The following is a 14,354-nucleotide window of genomic DNA, read 5'->3' as shown; positions in this document are numbered from 1 at the left end:
GCTGCCTATCTAGTGTACTCACACAGCTGTGAACAATGATTGACATGATTACAATAATCAGATGAAAGCGAGATCAGTGTTAGCCAAAGAAAATACCGATACTTTAACATACATCTGCGGGACGAGTTCTCTGACATGAAAGCGTACGGCTTCTTTCAATTCATCAGGTGCTACGCCGGAAGCTTGTGGTAGACACTGGACAATAAAGGTATTAGCATATATAAAGGGGATTACAGGAGAGCGCAAGAGCATGTCTTACATCTCGTAGAAATGGCAATTTCTCAATTCCGCAGTCCTTCACTTCGATGGCACCAACCCTTTGTAAAATTTGTGTCACTTTATCCGCAACCTAGTCATACAAATATTGGGTTATGCTCCTGTGTTGCCATCGAGAAGAAGAAACAAAAAGGAGTAAAATAACTTTGTCACATACACTTGCCCCTTTTCTGGTTTGTTCAGACAGTATGACAACATCTTGAAGGTGTGCCTTTTCCCCCACAACCGGCCCCACCTCGACCCCAGCACACTTCCCCCCTTATCCATCTTATTTATTTCTTCAACTTTTCTATTCGCGTCCCCAGTCTCACCAATGACAGCATCAGAGGTATAGGATTTCTTCCACATCCAACCACCATCTTCAGCTTTGAATGCCAGTTTTTTGAAGTACGATACTCCCATATTTTGGGCGTAAAATCCTCTGTCAACATGGTCAGCCAAGAATGGCACATTAAAGCGCCTAAAGAGCCTGGTCAGCAACATACCAAATGGGAGATGTGTTCTCTTATTCTCCCTGCTCTTAATCTTCCTAATCCTGTTGAGCATTGTTGCAATGATCAAATTGGCTATGTTGACGGGTTGTTTGTGTAACATATGCCACAATATAACTCTTTCTAATGCACTAATGGAAGTGATACTTCCGGCTTTGGGTAAAATGTTATGAGTTATTATCAGATGTAACAGCCGTGGCAACACTTTCATATACGGCGCATAAAACTTAGTTTTTTTCCCCGTGTTCATAACTCCTGTCACCATTTTGCCTAATCTCTCCAAGAAATTCTAGGTCATTGTACCCCTTCACAGCAACCTTATCTACATTCTTTGCGCTAATCCGTTTATAGTCAACAGTGTAGCCACTGTCAACCAACCCAAACTCTGAACACAAAACCTCAGTAGACACTGACACTTCTACATTCCTAACGACTGAACGCAGAACTGACTTCTGCTTATTTGCCCTACAGTTAGCATAGAATTCCCTAACCATCGCATCATAGCACTTGTCATTATTTGCCAGCAAATTTAACAAATTTTGGGCATTCAGATATTCCGTGATATCAATACACTCACCAGCGAGACCTTCTACGTCGACCCACATGCCTGCATACACTAGAAGACTCATACAGGCCTCCATGTTACTGCCTATGCTTGCTCCGAGATGCGATTCAATTGTTGAGTACTTTGAGCAACAGAGGAAGCGAACGCGATAAATCTACTTCTTTTTGGACCTTGCCGCGAAAAACTTTTCGAAAAGCTCCAAATTTCAGAAGGGGGGGGAAAGCTTTAACCGAAACTGTTCAGTGTGTTTACACAACAACGGAGCTTTTGATGGGCTAAACAGGAGAAACGATGACAAGTTCAAGAAAGACAAGCTTTTTGTGGGATAATTGATGAGGCGGGGACGGGCGTGGAGGGGAGGCAAACCCGATTTACATTTTCGAAATTCAACCCGTTTCGGTATTGGAGCGTGTATTCGAATCGGGTTATGCGGAAGCCAAATTACTTTGGCAGCAGATTACAATCTATTGATAATAACAAATGTAAATATGTTTTTATATAATTTATTAATATTATATACACATATATTATAAGGGATACCCTCAGAAACCTCCCCCGAATTACCTTATGAAAAAATCATGAAATGGATAATTTATGGACGATAGCCAAAAAGAGCTCCCGTTTTATTCAAGAACTTGTTTATTTTCATTTAATCCGATAAATAAATTTGTTTTTGGAAAAATGGATACTCTTTTCTTATAATAAAGGAGAGCCATAAAGAGCATCACTTTTATTGTAAATCGAGTTTAATTTTTATATTATCCGATAAATATATTTATTTATGGGATAATTGGGTACTCTGTTATTATAATGCAGGAAGACCATAAAGAGCTGGTGTTTTACTACAAAGTGATACTTTACAGACTGGGACCACGATTTGGATTATCAAATTATGCAAAGAAAATTATGTCATTATTATATATATTTTTGTTATGCATTGTATAATTATACTAATATATTATATCACTATAAAGTATATTATACATTAATTAAAATTTTTTATAAATGTATATTATAAATACTGTTATAATATATATTTACATATTACTATTTAAATATATTTATAAATGTATTTTATATGTGCATATAATTATAATATATATGTGTATATAGTAATATAAAATTAAAGATTAGCATAATTATATAATGCATTATATGAATATGTATAATAATTAATTAATTAAGTCGACAAAATCATTCAGCAATTTTCTTTGGATAATTTCATAAATCAAATCGTGGTCTATTCATCGTAGTATCACATTGTCTTAAAAGACAAGCTCTTTATGGCTTTCCTCCATTATAAGAACATAGTACCCTTTTTTCCATAAGTAAATTTTTTTGCAGTATCTAATCAACCACCATTTCGTTTGTACTTAGTAAACTTCTCACTTCACTACAGTATCCGTCACGTACATCACAGCTGAGGAGTTCCCTCTTTACCTTCTAACTATCATCCTTTATTCTTACATTTCATACACGTTTGTCTACAACGGCGTTTTGTCGAGAAAAAGTTAGAACATACAAGGGCCAAGATAAGCTATTTATGTTTTCATACCAGTAATATTAAGAGAGTAAGAAGTAGCTGTCAATTCAGTTGGCAAACATAAAAAAAGCGTAACGGTTAGTGTTGTCAACATTCAATCTTACACACTAACGATATGGCAGGGCAGCACAAATTGCTCGAATTTCTTCATCGCAAGCGCACCCTTCACACGTACTCTCCTCCACTTCATCAGCATCCATAGGCCATGAAGATGTTTTCCTCTCATGTGTCATGGCACAACAAATGGGCGTTGGGTTTAGAAACACAGGATTCTTGACCCATATCATCCTTAGCAGCGCTCGCAAATTCTGACGGCAAAGATTCACTCTGCCTTTAAGAATTCTGGATTTCATGAGCAGTCTCATACCTTTGCGCTTTAACTCGTCCCCACCAACAAAGATGTAAATTATTCCCAACGCATATGCAGCATCGGCATGGCCTGAATTAGCAGCTTCTTCCAGGTTTTCCAATGCTGAGTCCTCGTGCTTATCCGAAAAAAAATCAACCTAAGCAGTTCCAAGGTTGATATTACAGTCTTGCGAAATGTATGAGTAACGAAAAAGTTTAAAAGTGCAGGCAGAACAGTGGCGGCGAGACAACAGTTATTTACTGGGGCCCAAAGCTGCAGTAACCTGTTGTAGGCCAATCTTTTGGGTGAAGTGTGCTGACCAAAATCACATTGAAGTTCAAATGAAAGAGATGATGTGAGCTTGGTGTAGAAATTTTGTAACTCAAGTATGGTTATGGAATGTTAGTTCATTACTATTCCATTTAAAACATTACCGAATTTTCCCATAACTATTGCGTCTTACGTTCCAAAGCAACCCAACTTACCACTCCTTTTCGGTACAAGGCTTCTGGATTTTTGCTTTGTCTGCACTTCTTCAAGAACCTCGACACTTTGTGGTTTTTTTGCCACGGAACGATTTCAAACCTGTCGAGGGACACCCGCTGGTAAATGTTCTTTGCGTCGGAAACTTCGTTGAACAACTTACAGCTGCAAAATAATAGAAATGATCCATTAAACTACAACTAAAAGCACAGAATGAAACAACAATACGCCTCTTCCAGTTAGTATCATCCATAGCAGAACGAACCACAGTTTTGCCCGGAAAAGATCAGTGGATGAAGAAGACGCGACACGTGCAAGCACCTCGGATAGCACCTCGGTCGGAAGGGAGAGGATGGAGGTTCCTGAACTCCGTTTTTGTGCGTTGGCCATGACCGGTTAACTCCTTTTACTGGGCACAGTTTAGTGAATCCCTGAAAGCCCCAAGAATGGAGTAAACTTCAAACAAAAACTACTTCCTCATAAAATCCAAAAATGATAGATCAGGTGTAATATCCCACTGTTTCTGGACATCCGACTAACCTTAGCGTTCGTTCGAACAGAAATGGGAAAGTGGCGACTTCTCCTGCAAACGACGCAACATTCTGTCGTCAAAAAACTGTCATCCGTAACATTTTTTTCAAACCAACCAACGTATGTGTCAATACGGTCAATTCATCAGAACCGTAACAATACACCGATAGCAAGGGAAGATGAACAGTCATGAACTACACGTACATCGTAAATTTACGGGCGTTAATCGCATAGCAAAGGAGGTTCCACAGTGATAAACAGGGAGGGTTAGTTCGTACCTGTGGTCGTCAACCAACTCGTAGAAGCCGGTAGCACAGATTTTGCAGACAGGTCGGGCGGGGTAAATGGCAACCAAAAGGTCGCGTCCTTCAAACTTGTCCAGACTCACTCATCGTATGCTGCCACGAACGTCGTAACCCGAACCCATTCATTGAGAAGACGCACAAAGAGCTGGTGTTCACAAATATTTGGGTAAATGCCATAAAGAGCTGGTGTTTTTCCTCTGTAACGCTCGAAATTCCACACTTTGGGTGGGGAAAGCTTTAACCGAAACTGTTCAGTGTGTTTACACAACAACGGAGCTTTTGATGGGCTAAACCGGAGAAACGATGAGAAGTTCAGGAAAGACAAGCTTTTTGTGGGATAATTGATGAGGCGGGGACGGGCGTGGAGGGGAGGCAAACCCGATTTACATATTCGAAAATCAACCCGTTTCGGTATTGGAGCGTGTATTCGAATCGGGTTATGCGGAAGCCAAATTACTTTGGCAGCAGATTACAATCTATTGATAATAACAAATGCAAATATATTTTTATATAATTTATTAATATTATATACACATATATTATAAGGGATACCCTCAGAAACCTCCCCCGAATTACCTTATGGAAAAATCATGAAATGGATAATTTATGGACGATAGCCAAAAAGAGCTCCCGTTTTATTCAAGAACTTGTTTATTTTCATTTAATCCGATAAATAAATTTGTTTACGAAAAAATGGGTACTCTTTTCTTATAATAAAGGAGAGCCATAAAGAGCATCACTTTTATTGTAAATCGAGTTTAATTTTTATATTATCCGATAAATATATTTATTTATGGAAAAAATGGTACTCTGTTATTATAATGCAGGAAGACCATAAAGAGCTGGTCTTTTACTACAAAGTGATATTTTACAGACTGGGACCACGATTTGGTGAGGCTTTTCCAGCAGTATTACTTATGTTATAAAACTAATAAAATTAAATACTATAATTGAATTGAAAACATACTAGGTTACATTTTAGCCCCTACTAAACCCTTTTTCCCTATAAAACTTTCGGTATGTTTCCAAAAAAAAATCTGAAACTTAACGTACTACAAAACATGCCACTTTATTTTTAAGAGCTGGTATAGTATGCGTTGTTTGTTCAAATTTTGGTAAACCGTCATATAATTAATGTTATGTCAAATAAAAACCATACTAGTTCTGTCTTGGCCGGTAGTTGCTGCTATAAAGAGCTAGTATGTTGCCCACAAAAATTTGGTTCAAAACATACTAGTTTTCCGCCGTCCGCTATTTAACCAATATTTCCTATAAATAGCAGGTATGTTTCCCATAAAAAGAAGGTACAATGTTTGCCATATAGAGCTGGTATGTCATGCGCAATTTCGTTTTCTTATTTTAACTTTCACATATTCAATTTATGTTAAATACATAAATTTAACTTTCAAAAATTGGCGCCAAATTACTTCTTCTATTGCCGCCTAGCAGTAATAATTTTTTAATCACCTTCATTACATATTAAATTTCTGTTATTGTCGTTAAATGTAATTACCAACCAGCTTTTGGAATTGTCAATTAGTTTACGTGAGTACAATTTAAAAGCTGATATACTAATATTTGTTTTGCATAGGTTTCCTCTATTACGAGTTTCTTCCATTTAATTAGTTCTCTCTGTCTTGCATTTAATTAGTTTAATTACTTACTTATTTTATGTTAAATAGATAACCTACTAGTTCACTTAAAATTTGTGAAACTCGGCATTTTTCCTGGCACATCTGGTGCTTACAATTTTATTTTTTTTTGTACTTATAACCCCTCAACTTTAGTAATCATTCTAATAATTTATTCTTCTTTCAATCTTCTACCAATACAAGGACCAAAGGGGCATCCATGGAATAAAAATACCTTCTCACACATGAAAATAATATTGTAATCAGATTTGGACTGCGTTGTTACCAAAAAACGCAATAGAGTAAGGGAGGTCAGTGAAATTTCTGTTAAATGGGATGGGATGCCAGTGAAATTTAAATCAACCTCAGGGGAGGATAGTGAGATTATTCATATTTATTGTAATCGTTCCGAAACATCAACTATACATGATGGGAGACTCCAAGTACTCAACCAAGCAATAACCTCATCCACACCCAAATAAGCAAACAAATGTGTTGACTACTGTTGGCGAAAACCTATTCCCTCCAACCCCCAAAATCTTGTTAAAGCCGCTGTCCGTCGACACCGTGGGAGCGCCGTGTCCTTGTGTTTGGCAGAGATAAAGTTAGGCGGTGTCGCGGAGGAGATTAACCTTTGCGAATGGCTTCTTCGTCTTCAGCCGGGTCGGTCAATAGCACGGTGTGGCCTACATTATATTGCAATTGTGGTCGAAGCTGTGCAGTTCGGGTTGTCTGGAAGTCTGAAGCAAACAGGGGGCGCCACTACTATCGCTGCGCTAACGCCCTGGTATGTTCTTCGGTAGAACTGTTTCTTCCATTAATTTCGGATTGCTAAGGTAGTTGTATTGCAGAGGCCCTGTCGAACGTTCATTGGCTGGTGTGATGAGTTTGCACGAGCAACGGGGTTTGAAGTTCCCGATCCCGCCCCCCGTCAAGTACCGCCCCCGTTTTTCCTAATACACCCGCGGCGGAGGTGTCTGCCATCATAGCTGAACTGAGAAGCATGCAAAGGAACGTGACCATCCTTAACATTGCTGTGGTAGCTGTGGTGTTGGTAGTCCTTCTTCTGGTTCTGAAACCGTGAATTAATGTGTTCGCGTTGATTGCATTCCCTCCAAACCCCCCCTACAGTACTAGACTATGGTGTCCGTAAGGATAGAATGGCCATTAAGGCTCGTTTACAGCCTCTTGTATTTGTGGTTGGCACTGCTGTGCTCCTTATGCCTTTTGTCCCTCCGCTGTCAACCGGTGGTTGCCGCATGTGCCACTGAGTTCGCCCAACCGGCGGAGTGTTACTGTTTAAATGGTGATTTTGCGTTATATAACATACTAGGTTTCCGTATTTGGTTTATTTTGACATTCTGCATTATGTGGTTTTTCGGCATGCCCTGTTCCCTTTGTCCCACGAAATGTGTGTGCGGATGAGGTACTAGGGATCGTTGATTGATCGATGAACGTCATTAGTCAGTGGGATGGCAATCGCTGCGTTGTTAAATATGAACTTCAGCTTAGCCAGGCAACTGAACAAGCTGAAGGTTACGTACAACAAATTGGGATGTGGCACAACATTGTTAGGTTAAATTGGAAAATTTGTGGAGTTGAACGACGAAACAAGTTCTTACTTATATATTTGGATCTAAGTACCATCGCTTACATATCCGACAAACGGTGCACTCCTAATTTTCAGGCCTTGCATATTATCATCCCCTAACCCCTACCCTTCATACGCTAACAATCAAAACCATGCATGGTACGCCCAACAACAGCAAGGGCCATGAACAAACAACCACCCACCATCCAAATATGATCTTCAACAAAAAAATTAAAAGCACACCGCCGTACCTGCGAACCTTCACTCGAAACGCTCCATAATAAGACCAAACATAGGGTTTAAGGAGGCAACCGTGGTAGCTACCCTCAGAAAGCTGCGGTATTTTCTGCGCCGCACAGTGAGGACAAGGCTGTCAATAGCATCTCTGTCTTCAAACGTGATCTCTACAGCTGATGGATTCCAGCAAATGGTTGCGGTGTGAAGGTTGTCCGCAATGGCAACGTTGCGTGTCATACTAGCGGGGTACCCCTGGTCAGCCAGAAACCTTGTTACAGACCAGTCTTCAAAGTTGGCGCCGAAGAGGATCCAGGCGTCGGTATGGAGCAGTGGTTTTAGACCCAGGAAATGTGCAACAAATTCCTCCTTGCCCGCAAACCATGCATTGTAGGTCATGATGTAAAACGCCTTCAGGTTCTGCATAAGGGGGAGTGGACGGCGGCGCCACTTGACCAGCGACCGGAATACTTCCTCGTTCGCAATGGGGTTGCGAACGGGGATGCAAGACACCAGCATCGACTGTGGAAACTCCGCTCCGGGAAACCTATCTAACCGAACCAGGGCTTCCTCAACTATCCACTTCACTCCAATGTGGTGAAGTGGTAACACCTCATCTTGAAAGTAGCCGACCATGCCTCTGTTGTTGAGGACAGGTATTTGAGGAAATCGTCCAAGTGCCATGAGTCAGTCTGGAAAACGATTTTGGTACGACGAGCCTGGTCGGTTCAGGGGTTAGAAAATGCAGAACGAAGCTATTCTTTCGTCTAGTTACGTCTTACAGGTGGTAAACAACTGAAGCGGCCCCTTTATAGCGAAGGCTGTTGTGCGAAACCAATGCGGAAGTCAATGGGCATGCAAGGAAGAAGTTTAGTTTCGGGAAGCTCTTATAGGAGGAGATATGGATGACGGACCTGGGTTTAAATGGAGGAGCTTGCAGTGCATGGACTGAGTGGTTAAGAGCAGTTTGACCCCTCTCAGGCATCCTTTTGCGGACCACGGTTAACCAACCTAACTTGGGTTAGTGCGATAATAAGTCACAGCTGGCACTGCATCTAAATTTTTATTTGGGAAAATTAGAAGAACCAAATGGCATGCATATTTCTGAATTGCACTACTCCGCTGTAGAAGACCAGCTGTGGACGGGTTCGGCAGGAATATGACAACAGAGTACCCATTTCCGTAGACAGACATTTTTTTCCTAATACAATAATAACAATGATTTTTTCCAATAAAATACCAGCCTTTTATGTGTTTCCGTCATTACAACAACAGGCTACCCATTTTCCCCCTTTTAGCTGTGGGTCGAATAACAATGCAACCATTTTCGAAGAAATGACCAACTGTTTACGGCATTCCTCCATTACAACCAATTACATACCCATTGTTCCATACACAACTTAATTTAAGAGATAAAACACAGATAATAGGTTTTCTAAATAAAACACCACCTATTCGGGGGTTAATCCTCCGTTATAAGATGACGGTACTCATACACCACCAAATTATGTATTCATACACCGACTGAATTAAAAACGGGGTGGATTGGGTTTTTTTCTAAATTTTTTTCCATTAATTAGTTTTTAATATAATTTTTGGATTTTCCCTTTACAAATAATAGTAATAGTTTAATGGTATGTGGACCTTGATTTTCCTTCATATTTTTGAACTATTCTAGACCATATTATTTTTCTTTTAAAGTATTCATTTGAATTCTAGGCCTGGGATTGTATTGAAAATGAAAATAATATTTTTACATCTTTTTATATTGTGCTACAGAATAATTAATAAAATATATATACATACGTATATATGTATACATATACAGAAAATTTAAAATAAGTGATGCCTAAACTATTCAAGATTTTCAGTTTTGATTATTAATCTTTTTCTTTAGATATAATGCTCATTCAATTAATACAAACCTATACAGAAAATAAACCCGACAGTTATAAGATGACGGTACTCATACACCACCAAATTATGTATTTGACTTATAAAGTAACCCTTGTCCACTTCAACATAGGGTTTTCTTGGGTTTGCTCCATTGTAATCGGAGTACCCATTTTTAGGTATCAAAGCGAATCTACTTCAATTCACGTAAACAAAGACTGGCGCCAAGATTTTTAGCTCGGTTGGCGGGGTTAGTCCCGAAGATGACAAGACTGGCGGCAGACTGGCGCCAGTCTTGCTTATAGCACAAGAATTACAGCCTCGTGGACGGATGGACAGATATGTGAGCGGTCATTTCATTGCTGGTGGCCCACATTTCATTTCGTTGCCGGTGGCCCACCTTCCACTGTGAATTCCAATGTGAGAAGTAAAGCTACTAGATTTCGTCAAGCTTCTTGGGTTTCGTCAAGAAAATGTAAGAAAAAAAAAGTAAAGCTACTAGATTTCTTTCTTGTCCTTGGACAATAAGCACTGGTTGGAGGTATCAAAAAGAATTATAAGGAATGTGTAGATGACATTTTACAATTGGTGATGTCCTTACTTGTTTTCTTCTAATTTTTTATTTTGAATTTTACAAAAAATTATTTTGAGCAATACAAACGAATCAAGTTCAACCTTTCGGACTAAAACAAACCAATGTATTTCAAATTTCAAAGGATAATTTTAGAAACCGTTAGCCAATTTTGGCGAATGATTTTTCTTGAATCCTTGGAAAATTATATGGCACTTTTTACTTTGACACCGACTGAATTAAAAACGGGGTGGATTGGGTTTTTTCTAAATATTTTTCCATTTTTTATTTTTTATATAATTTATGGATTTTCCCTTTACAAATAATAGTAATAGTTTAATGGTATGTGGACCTTGTTTTTCCTTCATATTTTTAAACTATTCTAGAGCATATTATTTTTCTTTTAAAGTATTCATTTCAATTCTAGGCCTGGGATTGTATTGAAAATGAAACTAATATTTTTGGAGTTTTAACGACCGTTATACAACTTTCAAAACAAATAAATTCATTCTAAATTTTTATTTGGGATTATTTCATAAACCAAATCCTGGTCACTTTCCGTAAAGTATCACTTTCCCATAAAAGCCTAGCTCTTTATGGCTTTTCTCCATTATAAGAACATAGTACTTATTTTTGCATAATTAAATTATCTTGTCAAATAAAATAAAAATAAATCAATTTTCTAATAAAAGTCTAGCTCTTTATGGCTTTCCTTCATTATAAGAATAGAGTACCCATTTTCTCATAAATAAAAATATTTATCAAATAAAATAAAAATAAATCTATTTTTCAATAAAAGACCAACTTTTTATAGCTTTCCTCCATTATCAGAATAGAGTACCCATTTTTTCATAAATAAATTTATTGATCGGATAAAATTAAAATAAATCCGTTTTTTAATAAAAGATCAGCTCTTTATGACTTTCCTCTATTTTAAGAACAGAGTACCCATTTTTTGTTAGACAAATTTAATTATCAGATAGAATAAAAATAAACCCATTTTTTCAATAAAACATCAGCTTTTTATGACTTTCCTCTATTATAAGAATAAGAATAGAGTACTCATTTTGAAGGCAAAAAGTAATTTGTTTATCGGATAAAATAAACATAAACTCATTAATGTAAATATTGAGATATTGCAAAATGCTGGCCCACCTCTCAATGTGATTTTCAATGGGATAAGATTTGCACAGTACATATAGCAAATTGTCATAGCCCCTGTTCCTTCACATGTTACTATCAGACGGTAATTGTCATGGATTGCTTACAACTTATTCCCTCCAAACCTTTTCTTATAATGGAGTTTCTGATTTTATCCAAGTAATAAATTATTTCAGGGGAAAAAGGAAAAATAGAAAATTTATGGAGGAAAGTCACAAAGACCTGGTGTTTTATTGAAAACCATCGACCCCTTACCAAAGACGATCAAATGCAGCTAAATGATTTTCTTGCAAGAAAGTTGCCGAAAGCAGCTTTGTGACTGTAGTTGCTAAATTTTTTTTCAACCATTTTTTTAGCAAGAGGTATCATCATTAATGTCAATATTGAGATATAGCAAAATTTGTATACCAAATAACAAACCAATTTGTCATTACAAATACAAAACGAGCAATAATATATTACAACCAATACTATCAACACTACAGATTATAAATCAAATGAAAATGACATTTTACATTTCTGTTGGTCAGAAACTTTTAGTGAATATCAAATTTTGGTTCAAGACTATTAAAAGGACCGGTTACCTGAGCTGGGTGATGGTGTTTCATGTCTTCTCGAGGTCTACTAACAATGTCTTGTTCATTCCTCGAAGATGATGATTGACCACCTGATGGTGATGCTGCATCCCCTCAAGTTGAAGAAAGTGGGACTCTCATGATTGTTCAAATGAAATGCTGCTTTGTTTTCTCAGCTTATGCAGTCTCATATTTAGTTTAAATTAATGTGGGGATGGAGAATTTCATAAATCCTTGCTATTATTTTAACCATCAATAAGTTATGACAGATGTAAAAAATTATAGTTAGGAAAATTTTAGCTTATGCAGAGTTTATTTTTTAAAATGCCCATAAATGCAATGACCATCATAAGTGTTATTTCAATGTAGATATATTGGACCCAACTTCTTGAGCCCGCCATCACGAACCTCCCGTACAAGCTTATGCTTTGCAAAATAACACTTTGCTACCAAATCCCCTTCATATCTTGACTTATACTACAAATTACAACAAAGACATGCAATCAAAATTAACGAAATCATAAGCAATCCAATAAAACAAGTTTCTAAAATCTCCCAGGTCCCAATTCGCAGAATAGTTGCTGGAAAATTTGAAGCCTTGAGCTTCTCAGACGAACCAGAAGCAGCGGCCCCTTTAAGCTCTTTTTTACTTGAACTTGCACCCTTAGGTGAATTAGCTTGAGAAAGCCTCATTTGGATCAATTCCAAAAGGGAAGGACTTTTCCTCAGCCTCAATCCCAATGGACTCGGCTCGTTTATCTCCTTATACTGAGCCGGCGGTACCACCGGAAAGCCACCCACTTCCCCACTTCCCTGCTGCTACAGCCAAACCCCCCTGAAAGTACATCAGAAATTGAACTTTCCAATCATACAGACAAGACCACATCGAATAAAATCAGGAAAAAAAACCCAAAATTCACGACTCTCCGTCCACCAAATTTTTGGTGAGGTATTGTCCTTTTCCTTGCTATAATACAGGTGGTAAGAGCGTCAAGCTCTCCCTTTGTCCCCTAAAGTTGTTGTCGCTAATACCCTTTTTTGTTGTAGTGAAGGGAGGAAAACCATAAAAAACTGGTGTTTTATTGAAAAATATATTTAGTTTTTCATCCGATAAATAAATTCATTTATGAAAAAATGGATACTCTGTTCTTATAATAGATGAAAACTATAAAGAGCTTGTGTTTTATTGAAAAACAGGTTCATTTTTATATTATTCGATAAATAATATATTTTTTTTAAAAATGGGTACTATATTCATATAATGGAGGAAAGTCATAAAGAACTGGTTTTTTATTGAAAAAAGAGTTTATTTTTATTTTATGCGATAAACAAATTTGTTTATGGCAAAATGGATACTCTTTTCTTATAAGGGAGGGAAGCCATAAAGAGCTGATGTTTTATTGAGAAACGGGTTCATTTTTTTGTTGTCGATAAATAAATTTTTTTTATCCGATAAATAAATTTGTTTATGGTAAAATGGGTTCACGGTTCTTATAATAGAGGAAAGGTATAAAGAGTTAGGATTTTATTGAAAATTGGGTTGATTTTTATTGAAAAAAATCCACTTTATATAGTTCGTTGTGACAACCAGGCTTATCCCCACTTTTGTTTGAGTTTTGATTACAATGGATATAACCTATTCCCTCCAAACCCCAAATTTTGAATTATAACATTCAACCAAAACATGCTCAAACTCTCAGGCTCGGTCATACAAGGACAACTAGTGTGAATATCCGTGCTACGCACGGTACTTACATTATTAAAATAAATTAAAAAATTATACCATTTTAATTTCAAAATAGTTAAAAAACTTCACCAACATAATTAAAATTTAAGATTTGTCTAACAATAGTTCAAAATATGACAAAAACTGTAAATCATTCAAGAATTGTGTTTTTGCAAAAGATGGATCTTAAAGTAATAATAATAATTTATATTAGAAAATGAATGATATATGGATAGAAATAAATGTAATTGCATGTTTTTTATTTTAAAATGAAATACTTACCAGTATTATGCATTCGATTTGATAATCTTATATATATATGCATTATGAGAATATATATATATGTATGTATATATGTGTGTGCGTGTGAATTAACTACCTTTGAATTAATTTTTATTAAAAAAATTATTTATTTTTAATGCCTTTATA

The 14,354-nt window shown here is 37.0% G+C and overlaps 1 protein-coding gene across 1 annotated transcript; it reads right to left on the bottom strand.

Moving 5' to 3' along the window:
- Positions 1-2,982: 2,982 nt before the first annotated feature.
- LOC113774095 (putative F-box protein At1g67623) lies at positions 2,983-4,097 on the bottom strand. The gene is made up of 3 exons (XM_027318661.1): positions 3,973-4,097; positions 3,710-3,872; positions 2,983-3,381 (listed from the first exon to the last, which is right to left on the bottom strand). The coding sequence occupies exons 1-3, from the start codon at positions 4,095-4,097 to the stop codon at positions 2,983-2,985; spliced, it is 687 nt and encodes a 228-aa protein (XP_027174462.1).
- Positions 4,098-14,354: the final 10,257 nt, after the last annotated feature.

The sequence above is a fragment of the Coffea eugenioides genome, chromosome 6 (assembly GCF_003713205.1).
Source record: "Coffea eugenioides isolate CCC68of chromosome 6, Ceug_1.0, whole genome shotgun sequence".
In the NCBI taxonomy this organism is placed as follows: domain Eukaryota; kingdom Viridiplantae; phylum Streptophyta; class Magnoliopsida; order Gentianales; family Rubiaceae; genus Coffea; species Coffea eugenioides.
This window is presented reverse-complemented; position numbering and strand designations above follow the sequence as displayed.

Coding starts and splice junctions, on each gene's coding strand:
- LOC113774095 (XM_027318661.1), bottom strand. CDS start 4,097: ATGGCCAACGCACAAAAACGGAGTTCAGGAACCTCCATCCTCTCCCTT. Junction 3,873..3,972: donor CTTTTCCGGGCAAAACTGTG/GTTCGTTCTGCT, acceptor ATTATTTTGCAG/CTGTAAGTTGTTCAACGAAG. Junction 3,382..3,709: donor CCTTGTACCGAAAAGGAGTG/GTAAGTTGGGTT, acceptor GGAACTGCTTAG/GTTGATTTTTTTTCGGATAA.